We start from the raw sequence: 23,281 nt of genomic DNA on the forward strand, positions 1-23,281 counted from the left end.
ATATTTTCTGCAGTTCTGCTCTTTGTGACATGTTTGAGGTTTGCTAATTAAGAGTTGCATAAATTTTAGAGTACCAACAGAAAGAATAACTCTTTGTTTCTAAACAAAGTTAAGCATTCTGATAGCTAAACAGTGGCTCGCTGTGTTTCCTGTGAACACAAAATTGCAAACAGCCTAGATTTTAGTTTTTTAAACAAGTGGATAAATTTGATGGTATTGCCTTTCTTTGGTATTCCCTAAAGTTACAGGAAGGGGAGAGGTGGCGTGTTTATCTATGTTTAATATAATCAGAGAACCCCCTCCTGCTGTGTTTGGTATCTCATTAGAAAAACTGCAGGAACAATTATATGCAGGATATTAGAGATTTTGAGGCCCTGGCTTTAAAAAACAGCAGAAAGGGATGCATCCCATGTTTGAAACTGGCTCCGCTTCCATTGACTGTATAATTGCAAAATTACAAAAGTTAATTTGCTTAATAGAAACACACTAATTTTGAAAAATACTCATGTTTTTTGATAAAAGGCTTTTGCTCCAGGATGAAGTGGATTTTCGCTTCTATCAAACTTAGTGCATTTCTAAAACTGCAATGGAACAATTTTTTTGCATCACATAAATTGTAATCAACAATCAGATGTTACTACTGGCAGAAAAGGTGAAGAAGACAACAGGAAGTGGCAGGAGGATGATGATGCAGCTTTTTTAAATGACTTATCATATGAACAAACTTGTTTACGAGTGATTTTAATTGCATTTCCTCCTGTTTACTGTGGAAACACCACAATTGTGAAATAGTATGTTTTTTTTTTTTTTTTAGAATATTGAAAAAGTTTTGCCCACGTTTGTAATGGAAGCACAGCCACTGTTTAGCACCACTGCAGCTTTGCTCACATAGACTAAGGGTCGGGGTGGATACATGTCTGCCGGTTTTAATTACAAACCAAACAGTGTTCAATCCATTTCTGGAGCTTGCAGAGATAAGAGTGTGATTCATAAAGCTCAACAAAGACATTCATGTTCAAGCCACAGGAAGCAGTTCTTTTCATGACAACTGTAATGAATCTTTTGCTTCATCTCTCACTCCTTTTGCTGCTCCCGGCACTCTTGTCATATGCTGATCACCTCTTTTCCTATTCACTGCACTCTAATTGCTTGCTCTTTCTCTCTCTGGACTCTGCTTGCCATGCATTACCTGCTGCCCGCTCCCCTCCTCTGCCTCCACCCATCTTTTTAGATGAACAGTCTCCATCCCGGCCACACAGGACTTCCTCTCTCTCCCTTGATTGATTCTCACCTTTTCCATTCTTGCTGTTCACCTCATTAACAGAGCCCCCGTCTGCTCGTTTCCTTTTTCGCCACCCACTCCTTCCTACATCCCGACCCCCCCCCCTCTTTACTTCCCGTCCTGTCTGCTCTAAAGCGACGGCCGACCTGGATCCTGCTGAGGCCCAGCAACATTCCATAATTAGATGGGAACATAATAAAGAAGCAGAGAGGGTGTCTCATCAGCTGAGGTGGAAGCAGAGGGCACTACAGCCATTCGTCCGTCCATTCTGTCTGGAGTTTAATCAGACGCACACAATAGGACGCTCTGGCAAAAGCATGCATGATTCAGTACCCCTCCCCTTCTCACTTTACCCAAGCCGTCAGCAGTAATTCAACAAGTGTATGTGCTGGAACAAATCAGTTTAACGTAGTCATACCTCCAGTAATAATAGTTTCTCTTACCGTTAGTGTTTCTTCAAAGGTGGAACTTTTTAATTATCCTTGTGTCTGCCGAAGTTTTCACAGTTGTTGTTGTCTTGAAGCAAACTGAAAAAGCAGCAGTTGAAAGATCTCAGTTTGCTCCTAAATGTCAAACAATCAAATTTTATTTACTTTTCAGCAACAAAGCGTTTCAAATGCTTTGCATCATAAACAACTGAAACAGTTTGTCAAGTGCCATCGTCACACATCAGATTGTTGATTAATTTTTTATTGATTGCATTTAAAAAGCAACTCTAAACAGGTGGGACTTTAGTCTAGACTTAAAGGCACTCAGTGTTTCAGTTGAAAAACAATACAGTGGAAATTACACGTTTATTATTCAAGTCCAACTGCCCTTTTTCTCTTCTTTACCGACGTAGCTTCTCCTGATGCTGCTATTCTTCAAGTATTCCTTAAAGGGTGGCTTGGAGAAGAGCCACTACTCCTCTGGAATGAGACGTTAGCCTCGGTGGCTCAGTCATCTGATAAAAATGACTCCAGGTCGCCTCCCTTTGCAAGCGATTGAGAGATCCAGAACTACAAACACAAGGATTTCTAACTCCGGTTCTTGAGGTCCGGAGTCCTGCGTCCAACACGCAAATCAATTGTCTCAATCGTCAGGCTGTAGTGTCAGGATTGTTATTCTGACTGTTTTCTCCAGTGCTTAGTGAAAGTGTCAGTAAATTTGAAAATATAACTAAATGTCACTGTTTGCATTTCTTTGTGTAACTGGTGTCTTAAAGAGTGTTACAAGTAGGAATGGTTTTTAGAGCAGTATTTGTGTTTGTGGGTCTATAAATGCTGTGATACTCAGACACAGCAATCAATTACCTAAAAAAGTGCTAATAAATTATTCTTATCAGCTTTTAGTCCGTATTGCCCACCCCTAACATGGAGCTGGGTTTTAGTCCTCTTGTGCTGTATTCTTATTTCCTTTCCAGTAGATTTATTTTCCTGTTCTTTACCAGAAATCACTGCTAGCAGTAGAACTGAACTGATTCTGTGATATAGTGTAAATGTGTTTTCGTTGACCTTCTGATGTTCAGCTTGTTGAGTTGCCTTTCTCTTTACCTAACTCCATCATTTTATTGAATGATCATCTCTAAAAGGGCACCAATAATAATTTTGCAGCTGTATCATATCTGCCTGTTGTCTTAGTCAATGCAGTATACGGTGCTGTGAAAAGCAACCAGTCACGTCAAGCATCTGCTTTAGTAGCAGAGTTTTTTGTTTTTTGCATTTTTCTTATACAAATTGTTTTTATTCAACCACACATGAGGATTTATGAACAAATGTGAAATGTTTAAAGTACGTAGAAAAGACTTTTCCACTTCAAAATTGTGAATTTTTTTCTTGATAGTCATTCAGAGGTTGATTTGCTGGAGTACTTTTGATCACTGCTCCTCTTGCAAAACTCAAGGCATTGATGGCTGGATACCTTAAACTTGGTAGAGAGCATAATTTATTGTTCCGTCATTTACTGCAAGTGACACTAACATCGTGATGAAACATGGTGGCAAAATATCTGCTATGCTGTTGTCAAGCTTTTTTTTTTATCGGGTTACAGGAAAGTGTGTCAAAGTTGATCGGAAGGCAGACTGAACTAAATGGATGGCAATTTGAGATGAAAACTTGTTAGAAAATGCAAAAGACTGACAGGTTCAGTGATCCTAAACATACTGTGCTACAATGGAATCAAAGCATATTCATGTGCCACAATATAAGTAACTCAAAGTATAAACTTAAATCCAATTTATAATCTGTGGAATTTCAAATTCACTTCCAAAGAGCAACAGAGAAAAGCCCTTAGCATTTACATGTGCAAATTATTGATTTGGAGTGGCTGAATACAAATGCAGGTCACACTTTAACAAATTTTACAAATACCTTTCCAAACACACTGTCCTTTTCTATTAATACCATAATTATACACTATGCAATGTTTGTCTGCCACATGAAATCCCAAAGAAACGCACTGAAATTTGAAACTGCAATGTGAGAAAATGGGGAAGTGTTCAGAGTGTGAATACTTTTGCAAGGTGGTTTAGAGGCAGCATCAGTGAAAAAAGAGGGGAGGTGAAGATTAAATGTTTAGATTTTTGTTAGAAGTCATCGAAATTGACAGGATTAGAAATGTTCATATTACGAGGACATCTCTGGTTCGCTTGGAGATAATGTTGGTGAGATTAAGATATGCAGAGGATGAACAATGAACATCTGCACAAAACATGTTAGGGAGGAAAAGAAGAGACATAAAGAAGGTGGATATGTTGAGGTTTGTTGTGACAGAGGAAGATTTTAGGGTTGGGGTCAGATGGAGCTGTGAAGACTCCCAAATGGGGGAAACCAAACAAATGTTTGATGTTTGTTGAGCAACTTCTGTTTTTTGTTCTTGTGTTCAGCAGCATCTGCATAGGACTGACAAACTGTGGAGCCATGGGCTGCGGACTGCGAAAGATGAAACCGGCGTCAGACGAGAACAGTCCGGGAAAGATTTACTCCACTCTCAAGAGACCACAAGTGGAGACCAAGGTGGGCGTGGCCTACACATACCGGTACCTGGACTTCCTGATTGGCAAAGACGGTAAGCTGTACAATTTACTTTTATCGGCTCCCTGCAGATCATTTCCACATATCTTCCCCTAATGTCCATAGATAGAAAATGAACTCTCCAGAGCTTCCACTGTTATCGATCTGTTATCCTTACAGCCTCATAAAGCAGATACATTACTGTCATTTTACTCTGGCAGGTGGTAAAAATGTGAGTAGCTGCTGTTTTGAGGGCTGTGCTGATTCACGTTGCTTTACAATAGGGCAACAGAGCGAGAACTGTAGCTCTGCTGGGTGATATCTTCACTTTATGCAGTGTTTGGACTTATTCAACTAATGCTACATCCAGTATGATTAATTTGACCTCTGAAAATGCCACTACGCCACATCCCCAGGAGAAAAAAACATGAAGGACAGAAGAGATCTGTGTCTCATGGAGTAAGAGCACGCTGGCTATAATTTTCATCACAATTTTCTCATAATGACAGAGTGTTAATTAGTGCTTGTTGCCTGTATGGCAGCATCTATTATAATTTCACTCCTGACAGTTAGTCAGTCATGATTTGTGCTAATGATATAGAACTTTCCAGACCAATTTGTGTCAAACATCCAGCTGGCGGTCATATATAATGTGCACCAGGGTCTGTCCTGCCATGGTAGGGGATGCAAACAAACTAAATGGACATCGCCTAATTGTTTGGAAGGTGTGTTGTTCAAGGTCAGAAGTTTTATCTTGAGGAAATTGTGGTTAGTGGTCAGTTTTATAAAGCAGCTAAAGGTTTTCTGAAGGCTTCCTTTTAGAACATGAACGTGTGACACCTTCCTTCACAAAAGTATCCAACTAGTTACGAAGAAAAGGAGCCTGTCGAGTCGTCTTTGCTTCTTCCTCTCTCCAATCAGAGGTGTTTGTAAGGTGGAAGGTAGCCATTTTCTCCTGACATGGAGAACTGGTATTGTCTGGGAAGGAGCACTACTGGGTGCGTGTCAAGAATTCGCTCGACATTATGAATTAAGCTTGATTAAATTATTTGAAAGGTTGAATTGTTTCAGGAGAAGAAAAACGACTGTTTTTGGTAAAAAATTATTTAAAATTTTGATTGTGATGACGAACTAAAGAGGTAAAAAGAGAACAAACAAACGGCTTCAAATATAAAATGTTTCTAAAAAAGCTTAGCAAAGTTTGCAAAGCAAATGCGTAGAAAAGGCACAAATAGAAACAATACAATATGGTTAAAATGTATTTAGAAGGCATCTAATGTATGCATTAGATGCCTTCTATTAATATGTTTGAAAAATAACTAATTACCTTGATGTTTCATTCAAACATAAATCTCCAAATGGAAACTCCAGGCAGGATAAGAATGCAGGAAATAGTTTGAAAACAACAAAATTGCAAGGTTACTTGCAATTTTGTATTTAATGGATTCATATTTTTTCCAGAATAATCAATTAAAATTAATATTTTATTGTTTTTCAGGGACATAATGTCCCACATGGACATTGATATTCTTAGTATAAAAATATGCTGACAAACTGACTTCCAAGCAAATAGTAGATCTTTAAACATATGTAGCCTAATGTAAATGTTGACAGCTGGTTTTGATCCTTTAACCTGAGTCCTAGAGGCTGATGTGTTGCATTTTTCAGACTTATTTCACCTGGTTTTATTTCATTATTAGCTCACTAGCAGAACTGACTCTCTGAGCGATTACTCCACTGTGTGAACCAGTTCTGCTGAAGCATGGTCTTGAACATGCAAGGCTCAGAAGGTGTTTAACCATTTTGCCAGTCATCATGCAGAAATGCTGCTCCTGTTGTATTTCTGCAAACTGCTTGCTGAAATGAAGTCAGCTCTTGGATCTTTTTAGCTGCAAGTTGAAAATACACCCAGATCTCCTCGGCACTATTAATTACAAGATCTATTTCTGACATTCAAAAGCTGAATTTGAATTTATAGAGTTTATACAGATAGTCCGACGACTGCATACTTGGTGTTGGACAGTAAACTTCTTGACTAGAACCAGCGTTCACCTCGAATTGTTTTGTATGCAACACCCAGCTGATAAGGTTGAGAGTTGGGACAACCAGTTGCAAGCATTGCCTTTAGTGCCATTATCTGAAGCATCCATTAGGATTGTGGGAAAAGAAGGAATTTGTCACAAGCAATGTATGGGAGCCTTTAGTGTGCTTTTTGCTTTTATGTCAGCTGTGTGACTGACTGACGGCCTGTACAGGCTGTACCCCACTTTAAACTCGCTGACTGCTCAGATTGAGCTCAGCCCCCAAGGTCCATGAATAGGATTAGCAGGTATAGAAGATGGATGGATTGATAAACACACCATTCTCCTGTCCCTCTCTGATTATCCTTTATTACAGAAGACAGAAAGCCTGCTGGAGTAAGGTCTGGGTTAATATAGGTTTAGGCATGGTATTAGAGTGAGATTAGGGTTAAACATATAATGGAGGTCACAAAGGCTGAGGTAAGTTAATGGGAAATAAATGCACCAGGTGGAGGAGGAGCCTGACTGGTATATATAGCCATCGCTCAGTTATTTCTGGCCCCAAGAGTTACAGCTGAAGTGGTGGTGGGTGGGGGCTGGGTGGAGGTTTGTTGTGAGGATGGGGGGTGCCACAGGAAGCAGGGAGATGTAGTGTGTTGTGTGCTCATCCTGACAGTTGATTAGTCTCCATTACTTTGCGAGGCGGACGAGGTGAATGGATGAAGGAGCCGAGGAACGTCCGGGGGGCCAGACATCCTCTGGGACCTGACATGAGGGCGGGGCACAGACTGGGTGCCTCATTATAACTGTGTGTGTGTGTGTGTGTGCGTGTGCATGCGTGTGTGTGTGTGTGTGATTCATGACCAGTTTTTTTATTATTAGCATCAATAATGGTGGGGGTTCAGACCTTATAGTAATCAGTTTCCTTTTAGCCACTGCCAGTCTATATTTCCTTCTTTGTAACGTGTGTGTTTGCTGGCTTCCCAGTGGAGCACATTAAATTAAAGAAATATGTACGTACATGTGGCCCCAGAGTGTGAAATATTTCATGCATTCAGCAGATTTTCAGGTTGAAGGGTCAGTGTGTAACTCGTGGCTGTAATTACTCTGTACCATGTACCAAAGTGAAGGTACTGATTCATGTGTCTGACTTTTTTCTACAGGAAACCTGTAAAATATTTAAGCACATTCAAAGATTATGAATAAGAAAACAGGCAGTGGTGGCTACTGAGCTGGAAGGCCATGAATACTGACTTTCACATAGTTAGCTAAAGACAGATCCCTAGCTGATTACTTTTACATTTTGGGTAATTAAACTTACTTTTGTGTCAAATAATAAATTGCATTGCTTTAAGATACCATGTCGACTAATCAGTATTTTAATTCTGCATTGTAATAGGAGAAACTAAAAAGTTTCCAGTACATTATAATGCTTCTGATCATGCAAATGGTTCTGGCTTGTTTTATTTTGTTAGTAAGGACTGTCTCTGTCTTTCTGCTGCTAGGATTCATTTGCATGTTGTACATAAACTCTGGAGAAAGTTTGTGGCTGCATCGCAGTCTCCCAATTGAACAACGATCTTTTCTTCTCTCATAGCATTTACAAAGTTATGGATGTTGTTGTGGCTGCGATGTAAAGAATCTATCTATTCCTTTCAAACGTGCAGCTTCTTGGCCGAAACCAAAAGTGTGTAAAGAGCCAAATGAAGCCGGTATGTTAATCAGCTGTGAGTTTTCCCTCCCCAGAAAACTCACATGCCTGACAGTCAGATTTACTCTGCGAACAAGTTGAATTCAAACACAATGTTTATGATTATGATTGGAATGGTTTCAACTAGTATATATTGCAAATTCCTCAAAAGTCACTATTTTCTCAGAAGTTGAAGGCCGACTTTGTCCCCCCTCCTTTTCTGCTTAGTTGACTTGTTCTCGGTTTTTCCAAGGCGTGCCGCATATGCTCATAAAGAGCAAAATATCTCTCTAAATGCAGAGAAGCAGCAGAACTCTGCCTCAACATATTTCACAAGAAATGTTTTGTTTCCCGTTTTCCTCACAAACTGCAGAGTGCAGCCTCATGATGCTCGGCTCACTCCACTTCTGCACCATGAATAATGTTTGCTGTAATTGCTCGCCACAGGATTAGATCATAGCAGGGCTGCTGCTGCCACCGCCACAGTGTCCCCGCAGGTTAGTCACCAGTCGCCAAATGTATAAAAATAACACCTTTCAGCGCAGAAACACTGATGAGAGACGAGGTAAATTGGTGAAGAGCTGCGTGTAATAAACCCGTTCTGAATATCAGCGTGGGCCCACCAATGAGCTGCTGTTCAGTTTCAAGGCCGTCCGGATTCAACCATTCAACTCTAAAAAAATAAAATAAAATAAAAAAAACACAGGAAAAAACCGAAACACAGAGTTTGTTTGATATTGAGATCGTGACCCCACAGGGAGACTAGGAAGCGCTCGGCTGTTCCCGTGTTAGATGGTGTGGAAAGCGACCATTTCACTCTAAATGCGAGCGCTGCCGACTCTGGGATGTTATTTTCCACGATGTGATTTTCAGATGTTTAAAACGCCAGGAGGAATTGAAACATTGAAAACTTGCTCAATATGCAGGATGTCTGCAGCTCCGTACGCGAGGGGAATACTGCGAAAATAAAGATGTTGCTGCGGACATGGATGCCGGTTAGGACGCGCTCACACACGGATCCGGATCCAGGCACACACAACGTTTGATATCATCTCAGGAACGAGACACCTCATTTATATGCAAAGCCCCCGGAGCCCCGAGTCCCCTTGTTAATATGAGCTGTAGCAGTGGTGGCAGGTGACTGAGAAGCCCCCCATCCGTCCCAATCCTCCGTCTATTATTCCTCTTAAACGTAAGACTGAGCTGCAGGAAGGGTCAGCAGGACCGACAAGCGGCAGAGTTGCTTTTCCGAGGGGAGATTAGTCGCTGGATGGTGGGGAAGCCCGGATTTATCCTCCGGCTCCTCAGCTTGAGAGGTGGAATTGAATCACAGTTATTGAAGGGGAGAATGACATTGAAGACTGAATTCACGGTCATGTGGTTTTTACATTAGATTTCCATTGCAGCTCCAGTGCCCAAGGTTTGGCTCTGCAGCTGGAATAAAAACACGATCTTAGGTTAGATGCAGCCAAACTGAGCAGAATATGAACCAAGCAGTAATTTGGGTTGGATAAAACAATGGATTAGAATATTAGGGTTGGTTTTATTTATTTTACCGATTTGCAATGGCTGTGATGCTTTGCATACACGTTGGGTTTTGCTCTTACTTTTTTTGTCTTGGGATGCAAACAAAGGTTTGACATGTTTACATGTTTCTTAACAATTTAGTAAATTCTTGCTCATTTCTGTTAAATCTTTCAATAGTCTTTACTTCATGTAATGCATTTGATGTTCACCACCATGTTTATGAAAAATAAAAGATGCATCTTAATATTTTTTAGGATTAACCCACTCTGAATTTGATTATATGTTGTTCCCTAATAAGTCTGAGTTTTATGAAAACTTTTTTTAATTAAAATTCTTCCAGACTTTCTGTAAGCGTTTCAAAGCTTTTCTTACAACACTGGTTGAATTTTAAATTATTTTCTGCCCAACCATGTACCTGATGGTTACAAAGAGTTCAGTGTTTTGTTAAAGGAACAACCCAGGACTGAATAACTTTAGGAGAAAATCTGACTTTGGTTCTAAAGTAACACTGATTGTTGAATCAAATGTCCCCCATTTTTTAAAAAGTGGACACTGACCCGCTTTTTGTCCAAATATATCTACTCATTTCCTGCACTCAGAGAAATTAACTTTCTTCATTCTGATTCATTTGAGCTTTTCTGACTCACAACATTAAAAATTAAATATTATAATTTCTGCCCTTAGCCTCCTTTATCTTCGGTTGGTTCAATCTGACTCTTTCTCTGCGTTGTTATTGTAGGTCAGACAGTTTACAGCCAAGAATAGAAAACTTATTCCAAGGCAATGAGTGAAGAAGATTCAATAGCGTTTTTAACTGCAGATGTTCAGTGTTCCTGCACAAGCCAGCTGTGCTACAGCACATAAACAAGAGCAAAAATAAACTGTTTCTTTCTGTATAAACACATTGATCTTTCAGCTGCTTAAAATCAATTATTGGATGGTGATTTCTAAAGAAAACTAGGGCTGCAAATGTCTCTTTATCAATATCATTGTATGAAATATCAATATTGCAAAGAACTGCTTGGACTCCAGGGTAATTAATCATTTTCTCGGTTTGAATCTTGGCTTTGGGTCTTTGTGCATGGAGTTTCCAGGTTCTCCCTTTGCCTGCACGGTTTCTCTCTGGGTACTCCGGCTTTCTTCCACTATCCAAAAACATTACTGTTGGTTTATTGGTCCCTCTAGATCGGACTTCTGTAAAGATATTCTTATTATTTTCAAAATCACTTAAAGCAGTTAAAAATAAAATTAAAAATAAATGTTTGAGTATGTGTTAAATTAAGCAGAAGGATAAAGATTTTAAATAATCTTCCACAGCAATTCTGTGTTTTATTTAGACTTCCTCCAGACTTATAAATTGATTTAGACTTGGGGTGAAATCTGACATGGAAATAAAACAAACATTAATTGTGAAGGTCTGTGCTTCACAGTGCGTAAATCTGTGTTAATATGGAATACCAAGGCAACGATGCAAATTTAGGTTAGTATCATCTCTTCTTGGTTCAATCTTAACTCAGCTGGACTCTGAATGACTTGGATTTTATTTCAGATTTCTCCGGCAAAAAAAAGGCGCAGACTGGTTGTTTACTGACACAGATGTAACAGCAGCGTTTGAGGCGTGTGACAGGGCCGGATCTCAGCAGGCTCAACAGCTGCAACTGCTGACAAAGTTCTGAGCAACAGGAAACACAGATTTTCTGCCCGGCTCCTTCCTCTTTCCCTTCTGCTCAGCAGTATGTTTAAGATAAGCTCATTTTGTCATGTTTTCAAATGTGCTGTGTTTGTGAACGAAATGTAATTTTGCTCACGCAGAGAGATATCTTTGCCATGATTTGATTCGGGCTGTTTGGTTCTGAAAGCAGCGCGGGTTTCGCAGCTGCGTGCCAGTTTTTATTGGAAATAAGATAAAGGGTCAGAAGGATGGAGGAATACAAAGCGGGAGCGCAGGTGCAAAACAACAAATAAGATTCAGAGACACTTTTGGATGTGTTGAGCATTTGTTTTCTGAAATCCTCGGAGATGTCTGAGATTCCAGTCATAACTGGGATTTCTTAATAACGCTTATCGTCAGTCCCTCTGCATCAACATAACAACACACCCTGGGGCGATGTGGGTTTTTAATTTTGAGATCTAAACTTTGCATTCTCAGTCGGGAATCTACGTCATTAGACGATTAACTGAGTGTCATGAGTAGAGAGGAAATGAAGGGAGGGAGATTTAAGCCACGATAGGAAGTGTTTGTGTTGTGTGTGTGTGTACAAATGTACTCGTGTGACATTGTCTGCAGACTGTTGTCTCGGTGCATGTCGGTTTGTCTTGCGTTTAGGTTTGTTTGTACTTCTGCTGAATTTCATCCAGCCTTCCTGCTTGATTCATCCTCCAACATGGCCTGTAGGCCTAACATGCTGTTTTTTCCCCGCCTGCCTGACAGAAAATACGCCTGAGCGCCCCCTCAAAGCTTTATTGGCTCTTATTGCCCTCTCACTCAGATCCAATATGCCAGTATTGATTGTGCCGAAATGCAATCAGGGTCTCCACAGCAGAAGAGCAAACAGTCTAAATTTAACAAAACACCTCCGCCGGTCTGCAGCCTGCCCCTGAAAGCACCTCCCATAGAGGAACAAATGTATTTATGTGTGCATGATGGGGTAGAGGATCTTTCTCAGCTATTTTTAGATGCCAAGAAGCCTGAGAGGCGGCAAAAAGTGGATATACAGGAAGTGACCTCAGCTTTGAACTCCCTTCCTGCCAAGTGGACAAAAGAAAATATGTTTTAAGGTTCAGCCTCAGATCTCAGAGGGGTAACACTATTAAGCAAGGTCAAAGCAGATGGAGTTTGCTCATGTTTACTGCTGGACAATACCTAAAACTCCTCAGAGGAATAGAAGCAGCTCCGACGACAGCTCCGATCTTAACTCAGTTTTTCCACCTCGGGCTCTTTGTTCTTCCATGCTGAAGCGAGGGGATTCACACGCCATTTGTCACATCTTCTAAAGGAATTACACAAACACTTTGTTCACAGGAATAGCAGGTTGCATGAAGAGAGAAGTGTGAAGAATGTAGAAATTATAACAGCTAAACTGCTGCTTTGAAACGAGAAGAATGTTGCAGAAAACGGTGTGAAAGATGTGAGCTAACACTTGCTTGAGGCCATGGCTGTCAGCTGCAAAAAGGTGAACTGCGTCCTCTGGGTGAGGAGCCACTCTCCGCCTCAGGTGGAGGAGTTCAAGTGTCTTCGTGTCCTGTTCACTTGTGGATGTAGGATGGAGTGGGAGATGGAGAGATTGTGCTGCTCCTGTGTGTTGTGGTGAAGAAGAAAGACGAAACAATAATCAAAGCTTTCAATTTATAAGTTTGTCCAACTTCCAACCTTGAAACAACTTTGTGAAATGTGGATCGCAGAGATTTCTTTGAATGCATTTCTTTTGAAGGTGGGTTAAATGGACAAACACAGACAAAAACACTTTAAGGAATCAACGTTGTTAGTCATTTGTTAGTCACAAGTGGCTGTTCTGCTTACATATTCCACGAAACTAAAAGAAAACTTGAACCACGATTCTCCGCACGCAGGAGCACAGATATTTAAAACAAAATGTGTAGCCAAACCTAACTGCTTTTATTTAAACAGAAGAGTGACAATAAGTATGATGTAATTCTTTATCTCTGTTCTCTATTGTGCAACAACTGCTAACATTTTTACTTTTGTCTTAGTCTGTGAAAAAAATAAACAGTGCTCTTCACTGGTACTTTTCTGTAGCACTACAGAACAAGGCTAAATTGTTTAAGTGCGGTTAAGATGTAGATGTTAAAAGCTTTTTATTAAATAATTGTTAGTAAATTATTCAATGACAAACATCTTTATGACACAATTTTTTTTATTTTCTCTTCAACATAATTGGCAGGCATAATCTCCTCCTTCAGATGTGAAATGATGTATAAATGTTTTGATATTTTTTATAAGATCACAAAGTTTTATTGATTTGGGGAAAGCGAAGACGTCATAACTGGATAAAGGGACCAAAACATAAACAGGTTTGATGCTGCGAGGAAAAGCCTGCTTGACATTTTTCCAGGGTTTGGAAATGATTTTATGAGCATAAGAGGTTCAACGTTTTTTTTTTTTTCATCTCATAAATGTGTCACGCAATCTCTTAGCCAAAATGAAAACAACCAATCACTGAAACCAAAACTCATAGATTCCTCCCAACGTGGAAATGTGCAAAATGACTCTACCAGCCCTCCTGTAATTTTGTTGACAGAAAGAAAGCTTGGAGAATACTCTAAAAATCTTATGACTGTTCATGATAATGACACTGAATATACTATTTGTGCTCTCCTTCGCTGCCATGAGACACGTTGTCATATTGTGATCAGCCTGAATTTGTTCCACCTGTAAAACTGTCCTTTTCAGAGCAGCTCATGCAACCTTGGAGACTCTGATTGTGATTTGCATGATTGGAAAAAATGAAAATTTTTGTCCTCACAACCACAACATCCTTGTAAACAGAAGAGATTCAAGGCACTAAATTGCTTGTTTTTCACCTGGCATTAATCACTTTTATGAGAGAAAGTGTCTTTTTCTGTTAGCAGTTATCTGAAAAAGAAATGAAAGCCTTTTTTTTAAAATAATAGTCCCTGGCAACAAAACAAAGGTTGATTCTTGATTAGGTTTGGTGCATTCACAGGAGCGTTTCCATTAAGACTGTCAATAACACAGCATAGTGAATGTGTGGTATTGAATGGCCATGCTGTGTTCTCAGTGGGAACACAATCTGAAGTCAATCACTCTACTGCGAGAAAGATTATTCACAAGTGGAAAACATTTAAGGCAGTCGACAGTCTTCACTGGAGTGAATGTCCCAGCAAGTTACCAGCAAGTTCAGACCTTTAACTGCTCAAAGAAATTATAAAAAAAAAAAAAAAAAAGAAAAGCACACAAGTACCATGTTGGTCTATACCAGGCTTTTGGTATCCTATTAAATGTTGAAGTTGACTCGGCGCAGTCAGAACATAAATGGTTTATTTTTAAAGGTTAAACCAGAAATTCTCTCTTTTTATAAAGGGAATTATGAGAGAACAATATTGTTTGAGTAAATGTTTACCAATGAAACAAATGCAACCTATCACAAGATATTTGGGCTTCGTCTGCTAATGTTTCTGACAACCTGTTGGGTTATATGGTACTCAGTTTTTCAATTCCATGTTTTGGTTTCATTTTTGTTTAATAGATAATGACAGTCCATCTGACATGTTAACACCTGGTTTAGAGAAAAGCAAACATCAGACCAGCTCAAATAACTTATGACAACTATCAATCATGAGGGTGAAGGCGAGATAGTCTGCGCTTATTTCTCAGCTCAAGCCTTCTAGTCAATGAATGTGTCAAAACAATGAACCTTTCTGTACATTAAAGTATTAATAAGTGAAATTTGAAGCCGTCTGTACAACAACCCAGCTCATCAACAAGAGAATAATCCCCAAAAAACAGTGAAATCGAGGGATCTATTATTTCTGAGGATTTTAGATAAAATTGAAATAGAGATCAATGCTATAGGATTTTTTTTAAGTTTAAGGTGTGCTTTCATTTTATTATGACTGTATATTAATATGAAAGAAATAGTTCTGATGTCAGATTTTGCTACAAGTCAGTAAACATTTACTGAAGACTGACAGGTAATAAATAACTTTGACTGACCGACTGACAGGGTGGGTATTTATTTCCCTTCATGAACCTTTCAGGTATAAAATGGAGTGCTTGATAAGCAGGTGTGCGTCCTTCAAACAGCCTTCTAAAAATTTATATAACATCAAATATCTATGTTGCAAAAATTGCAAACTGAAAAAACCTGAGGAAAACATCTCTGGTTAACATCTGTTTTCCTATCATTTTGTGGGTGGAGGAATTGGTGGATGTTCACCTTTTACTCCAGGTTGATATTACAAGCATGCGTCTGTTTAGTTAAACAAAGAGACAGTGATTTAGAGAACTTATTATTTTTTTTCGTTGTGTTTGGTTTTGTCCGTGTTCCAGCGTCTATTCCCACTTCCATTAACCGGTTCCAGCTCCCTGATTCAGACCCTCTGATGTTGCCCGCGCCCTTCCCAGTGGATGTGTTAGGAACCGGGCGCCAAGCATTTATCAAAAGCATATTTGAAATTCACTCTAGTTTGACCGATTTGGCATGTAGGTTTCCTATTTCTGCAGCTCCACCCCTCTGTTGACGCCAGACTCTCAGCTCCCCTGTTAAGAGTCACAGCGTCAATGAGAAACAAGATGCACTTTTGTTTATGTATTTCACAAATGGATTTGAAAATTCCGAGAAAATCCAGTGCAAATTGTTCTATTTCACTCAGAATGTGCAGAGACGGAGTCAGATTGAAACAGGAGACGAGTACGACCTGCTTCTGTTTCCAACTCGTCCCATCAAGGGGCGGCAGTCATAAACAAGGTGCTGATTGGGGTCGATTAGCGCGCACATTACGGTGTGATTGCACTAACACCCACGTGGGCATGCAGAAAGCGATTTGTGAGTGTGATGAATTTGCAGTGATGGAGGAGAGATGAGGGAAAAGCAATCAGAGTTCATCATCCCCAGCTGCAACATGGAGGGAGAATTCTCTATTCTTCTCTGATGAGGCCAATACAATCCTGATAAGCTAGACCCAATACTTTATGATTATATGTGTACACAAGGTGCTGCAGCGAGGGAATAAGCTTATTTTCACAATTGGCTATGTGACATTTACTGTAAGTCTGCAAGTGCATCCTCTTGATTTAGGGATTTTATGTCTTAGATCATATCTAATAATGGTCCGGTCTTCACAAGGCTGAAAAATTATTTACATCAAACTATAAAAACACTAACCCCAACCCTTTTAAATATTTAAATTAATGTGCTACACTGAAATACGTCTTTTGTATTTCAAAATGCATATTAATTAGAACATTTTTGCTTGTTTGCTGGTCTTTTTAAGGTGAAAATAACACCAGTATAATGTAAGCTAATTACAAATGGCACTAATAGTAGGTCTGTTACACCATAGTGTAGCTTAGGAATTATGAAGTAGCTGGTGTTGACATGTTGGTATAGGGATGAAATCTATAGTGTTTCTCCTTCATCCTATCCAAGAAACTTATTTTTTTATTTAGTGTTTAATTTTCATGAAGTTCCTGAGTTTTTCATTGTATAAAATTGGTTGAACTTGCAGTCAATTTCCTGGGATTTGTGTTACTGGAAAGAGCAACACTGCTTATGTCTTTCCATTTTGAGAAAATCACTGAAACAAGTGCGCAATAGAGCGGAGACGCATGTAGTGTAAATACAGGGTTAGAAGTTGTCTCACTAATATTGATCCCTCTTAGATTCAATGGAAGAAGCAAGGATGCACTAAAGGTGTTCTTTGCAAATGCATATGTTATTATTTTTTTTGCCATCTTTGATAAGTAAAAACTTTTTTGTGCATTTTAGATACTTGAAGTTAGATTGAGATAATTTCCATAACCTGGTAAAAACCAGGTTAGGATTTAATTTTTTCCTAAAAATCAGACTTCTGAAGTTGAAAGAGGGTGTATTTTCCTTCCATGACAAAAAAATACAATCTTTGCATCTGTTTTGCAAAAAGTGATTTTTCTCTTTTCAGAACAAAACAAAACGAAACCAACTCAGTTTTTAGTTTTGTTTTTCACCCAAAACAGAAACTTTGAAAATTCGAGGCTACCATTGGAACGCATCTAATTTTTAGCCCATTGTTTTAACTGCAGACAAAAGACGGAGACAGGTGTCACAGATGCACAGTAGATGGTTAATTATGAAATGAGTATCATTCGCACACACACACACACACCCTCCATCATAATTACGCAGCCGTCTGGTATTTCACTCTGCTGTGTGTCCACCATTGTTTCAGGAGACTCGGATGACAGTGGTGGGATGGAGGTTCATACTAGGAGAGGCCACCTGTTGATCAGTGGGGTCCCCATCTGCAGCGAGATTAAAGTGCCGGAGCGGGGGCTTTCTATAATTTTTGACTTAATTATTTCTGAAGAGAGCCAGTGATGGATTAGTTCTGCGTTTCTATTAGCATATGCCTCTGTCTGTAAATCCCAGCGGCCCGCCAGCGCAGCCCAGCCTGAAACCAACCATCCATTTTCCTCCTCCTCAAAGAGGGAATTAGGATGAGATGATATGTGGCTTTTTTGTTGGAGTAAAGGGCTGAAATTAACTTTCTTTTTGCAGCTTTAGTTGACTCTGAAACAGCAGCTGAACTGATTGGTCATAAACTCGGAGGAGACGTTAATGATCCTCATGAGATGCCTTGCAATAACTTCTCAGGCTTTTAATGCTAAACTGTGAATTTTTTGGGACAGATCAGGTTTGATTTCCATTCTTTTCAGTTAATTCTAATATTATCTATGCTGGATATTTGTTATTTTGAGATGCAGATTCATGCACATTTATTAAAACCTGTCAAGTTGTGGTTTTCAAGAAAGTATAACACACAATAGTAATCCATTATTCCTGTTCATTTTAAATGGTTACACAAGTAAAACAAGTCAGTAATCAGGTCTGTGCACTCATACAGTTATTTTAAGAGTGACTGATGGCGCCCCTTGTAGTTTCCAGGCCATGATTGTTTCTCGTTACCACACATGGCTGAATTTATCTTTCTTGTAAGCAAGGGGAAGCTTTAGTAGCATTTTTTTTTCAACTGTCTGACTGGCAATTTGAAACAAGTAGGAAGTGTCAAAATACTTTCTGTTTCTGACAGTTGTAGAAAAATGACAGTTGTAAAATTTCTACGGCATCTCATTAAAATTACTTTCAACCCTAGGAACAGTATGACAGAAAATGTAATTTAAAAAAAAAAACATTGATAGCTTGACAGCTTTAAATAATGTTTGAGAGTTAAATGGAAAGCAGCAGTATAAAAAAATTATATAAAGATGGACAATGGAGGAATTTCTATAAAAAATGGAAATGGGCGATGTAAAGTGTTCAGAGCAGAACCTGGGTAAGAAGGATTTTAGAATTAAAAATGTTGCTTATTTTGTCGATAGTTGAATATAATTGTGATTAATTAATTATGAACTATGCAAAAAAAATTGATTGAAAGGTCCCAAAACTAGAAAAAAAAAAACTGTTACATGATGATGTCAAAATTTAAATACATTAAATATATTTGAGTATCTAAATCCAGAGCAATCAGCGCTTCTCCAGTTATACCTCATCACAAATGTCTGGTTCAGTCAGCGTTTTAAATATGTAAAATGACCATTTATCTCTGTGAATCCTGAAAAAAGCCTAAAGAAAAAGAAACAAACCCAAACAGATATTCCTTAAAAAGAAAAAGAGCAACTAAAAATAAAGAAAATGTAAAAAAAAAAAAAAAAAAAACCTTCTGAATGCCTGGAAAACTATTCATTTATTATGTCTGACTGCTTAGAAATAAAACATGAAGAAATGAAATATAGATCAGGATCAGGGCTTTTGCATAGAAAAATGAATGAAAAGATGCAAGAAAAATGCATAGAGTTGTACCGCTGTTGCAGAATCAAAGACAAAAACAAAAATAACCACAACAATGGAAGTAATTTTCTCAAACAGAAAATTACTCAGCATACTTTGAGCTCTGGTCATATCCTGAATGCACATCTGAAAAAAGTAGAGGGATGGAGAGAAGCAAGCAGAAACAGACTTGACACCAACTTTAAACAAAAAGAAAGAAAGAAAGAAAGAAAGAAAGAAAGAAAGAAAGAAAGAAAGAAAGAAAACCCTTAAACGGTTTCATAGAGGAAAATCTTTGTAAGCCTGAAACTATTCAGTGATTTGTTGATGTTTTCAAGTGAGTGTTGAACAGACTGGGTGACAGTTGGTTGGTTGAGCCTTTAAGAGACACATTTGCAGAGTAACACTGATGTTTAGGGGCTCCTTTAATCTGTTTTTATTGGTATTTTAGTCCTTTACCTTTAACAGTTTCATTGATCCATGTTAAAGGATTAATAAAGACCCTTTTCTGGCCTTCATTGCTCCCTTAGGAGATGATTTTGGTTTGGTAGTAAAAGTATTGCTGCAAGTTCAGAGAGAAAAAGTTACAGTTCTTCACGCCTCCTGAAGCTTTCCACTATTTCACAAACTTTAATGTATTTTAATGGGATTTTAAATGTGATGTTCTTTTGCATTTATACCCTGCAGTCAATGCTTTGTGAAATCACTTCTTCCTGCAATCACACAATTACAGCTCATAGTTTTCTGTGTCGTGTCTCCTTTAGTGCGGTGCATCGAGAGGCTTTAATCTTTCCTGTTTAGTTTTGAAACTTACTAAAGCTCAATCTTTGTACAGAGACACTATGTACTTGTGAGCATACATTTTTAGGTCTTGCCACAAATTCTCAATTGGATTTAGATTTAGTCCATTCAGAACAGATGAATATGATTTTCTCTAATCTTATTCATGTTTTAAGGTGGCTGTGCTGATTCATTTTTTAATTTATTCAGTAATCAAATGTGTTATCTATACATCCATCCATGCAGCAATTTACACTGGAAGGTGAAACTCTGTGTTCAGGTATAAATTGCTTTTGTTTGATGCCTTCATACCAACAGGGCTGAGCTGAAAACTTGAAGAGAATATTATTTGGCATTTTGGGTTCTTCTCCATCAACGGCTTTGGTTTTGCCTGAGGAGTCAAACTGTTTAAACGGTAAAGAAAACAACCTAGGATCTTCTTTTACTCTCTCTGTCTCATGTCTTAATGTTTGACAAATAAACTAAATTCATGTGCACATTAACTTAATCTTACATTTAATTCTGCAACAGTAATTTATTAGCTTCAGTTTGTTAGCTTCAGTTTGTAATCCATCCATAGTTAAAATGTTAAAAGTAAGTGTAGTTATAAAAAGGATAAACAACCCTGCAGAATAAATGTGAGAATAAATTCACTTAAGACCCCAAAAATGTATCTGAGAGAATATTAAATGTTAATGCTAGGGCTGCACAAACATTTAATTGGATTGATTCTCAACTTTTAAAATTTTAACTGGAATAAATTGCATTTATTTGTGTTTCTTCTTGCATGTAAAATGGTTAAGTTGCTTTATCCTTCTAAAAAGGTGAAAAACATTACCTAAAAAAACTGATGCTTTCAAGGTGAATAAAAGAAGGAAGATACTGAATGCAATGGGCATTCAGTCTTCACATGCTAGAAATGTTCACCTGGATTTATAAAAGGTAAAAGCCCCATTAAGTCTAATATCCTCTGGAAGTTGTTTCCGCCATGTGATGCATGATAATTTCCACTCTGGCAAAACTCATCTGCTGACCAGAGACGGCTAACAGACAGTTTTCCATTAAGATTAGCTGCAACATTGACAAAAGATATTCTGCCTGCATCTGTAAATTGCCTGCATCTTCTCTGGTACTTTACAATAAGGCTCATGTTTTAGAAATCAGAGCCAGGAAATGACAAGGGTCACCCCCTGGCATGCATGAAAATGGAAATGAGTCTCCTTCTCTCCATATTTTAATAAGAAATGTGAAATAAGCACTGAATAATTTGTTTTTAAAAATCCACCTTCTTCTTTAACTATCAGGATAAGTTGTTGGATGTCAGTGTGATAAAGATGTTCTGAAGCTGCAACAATTAGGATGAGAATATGTTCTGCACACTCTGTATTGATTGAGCTCTTAACCTGAAACTGGCTTTAGTGAAGAAATAAAACACTGCTGTGGTATATACCTATAATTTTACCAGCACAGTATGGATTAGTTAATGGTGACCTATTATCTTGCTTGAACAGGTTAGGATAGATCTATAGGCTATACAAAACATGTTTGTTACTGTTTTTTTTTTTGTTTGTTTGTTTTTTTTGCACCTAATCATTCTTAGATAATGAGATTTTAGTCTGCTTGGTCCTGCCTATTTTCATCTTCTTTCAGAATGATCTACTCTAGATCCTCTTATCACTTTAAATTTAGAAAGCTGCTGCTGGCCACACCCCTCAGGCTCAACGTTTACACTCGCATGTGAAATCGGCTGCCAACAGATTCACAATTATATAGTCATACATCTTTGAAAGGTAGAAGTAGGGCCTCCTGCACAACCAACAAGCATGCAGCAAATGGTTTCTGGATGGTAAGTCAAAAATAAAACACTTGTCTTTTTCCAGCAGCCATTGTACAGCTCATTGAGAATTAAAACCAGCTGACCAAATGTCAGCTAGCTACTACCTAGCTTGGGTTGCTAGGTAGTAGGTGGGGCTTTGCTGGGGTTGCTAGGTGACGGGCAGTACCTGCCGATTGTGACGTTACATTATGGTGGTTTTTGAAACGGCTCACTTTCCAAACACCAAAAATCTTAAGGTGTTTTTTTTTTAAGGATTTGGGCTGCTGTTAGAAGCAGTAGAAACCCAAATGGGAGTAGAAATAAGTACAAAATGTGAATTTTGCAAGTCATATCCCCTTTAAAGAAATGTTTGCTTTAACATTTGATCTACAATCAAACGATATCAGTAGAAACTAAGTTTACTTTTTACTAAGTTTACTCTGCAACAGAGCCAGAACCCAAGTATGACTTTCTTCAGTTCATCTACAGTGCACTGACTGCAGCCTTCAGAGTAAATTATGCACCACAATCAACAACACAAAGCATCTAATGGCAGACCTATGGTAGCATCCAAACACCTAAAGCCCATCACACAGCTTAATCAGTTCAGATCTGTGCTTTAAAATTCAGATATGCACTCTTTTGCATTGCAAATGTCAGGAAACCTCCCTCCCTCCCAATCAAGAAGACACGTCCTGGCAGAAGATGCTGTAAATGTAATTTTGACAGGGGGGTAATGTTGGGGTGCAACATGTTGTTAGCAGAGAACAGGAAGTAAGAGCAGCGTGCGGAGCCCGAATGCACCCTTGTTTAGCAGTCCACGGCTTTGATCAACAACCTGCTCAATTACCACAGCTTATCTCTTGGGCGACGTCTCCAGGCAACTGAAGTCTGTCAGCAGAGGAGGTGGCGTCGAGCGGACAAAACGCACTCTGGAGGCCTCCTGTCAGAAGACTGTTGATGGAGGCACACTTGAATTCCTCAGAGAAAAAGAAACCGAGACAGAGAATGAAGCAGTGGGGAAAAAAGACGCAGACCTTTTATTCTCTCTCTATATAAACCTTTTTACTGGCTGAACAAATTACATGTAGTTTTCTCCCATCAAGACATCCTGCGCCTTTTCATTTAGCCACGTGGCTTCAAAATACAGTCCAGTCATTAAGTGAAGCGAATAACAGATGAACCTGGCTCGCTTCACTTCCCCATCTCCCGTAAAAGCTTCTACAAGAGCACCAGGCAGAGATTTAGAGATGTGTATGTTTTCCAAAATTTGTCTAAGCTGCCTTAGATGTTCTGTCTAGACAAAGATAAAGCAATTACATCAGCTTTTAGTGCACAATTAAAGTTCTTTGTCTTGTCTTTATGTTCCTAGAAAATATTGGCAGTTTGCTTTCATTCAGGAAATCATTGATAGTCACTCGGTTACGGACATAGAGACCTGGAAACTGCCCAGTTCAATCGCAGTCTGGTGCCAGTTAGCGCCAGATTGTCTCTGTCGGTGCCGACGGTCATAAAGAACCTTGCTCAAGGGCATTTTAACTGTCTGTAAAGTAACATTAAAGCAAGTTTTGTTTATTTCTGGCTTCAGATTTTTCACAGACAAGAGTTTAGAGTTCACATTTTCCTCCTAGCCTGTGGTCCTAAATTTAGGACCACTGGCTATATGAAA

General features: G+C 38.8%; 1 protein-coding gene across 3 annotated transcripts in view; it reads left to right on the forward strand.

The window, feature by feature from the left end:
* Positions 1–23,281, forward strand: part of LOC103146693 (raftlin-like) — a 58,582-nt gene that overhangs the window by 17,160 nt on the left and 18,141 nt on the right. For 2 of the 3 annotated variants that reach the window (XM_016677823.1, XM_016677824.1), the window contains one exon: positions 4,146–4,327. In XM_016677823.1, the coding sequence (XP_016533309.1) occupies positions 4,180–4,327 (148 nt within the window). In that variant the 5' untranslated portion in view covers positions 4,146–4,179. The remainder of the gene's footprint in view (positions 1–4,145; positions 4,328–23,281) is intronic. The other variant, XM_007564703.2, reaches the window with a different exon arrangement.

Source organism: Poecilia formosa, unplaced genomic scaffold, assembly GCF_000485575.1.
Source record: "Poecilia formosa unplaced genomic scaffold, Poecilia_formosa-5.1.2 Scaffold166, whole genome shotgun sequence".
NCBI lineage: Eukaryota > Metazoa > Chordata > Actinopteri > Cyprinodontiformes > Poeciliidae > Poecilia > Poecilia formosa.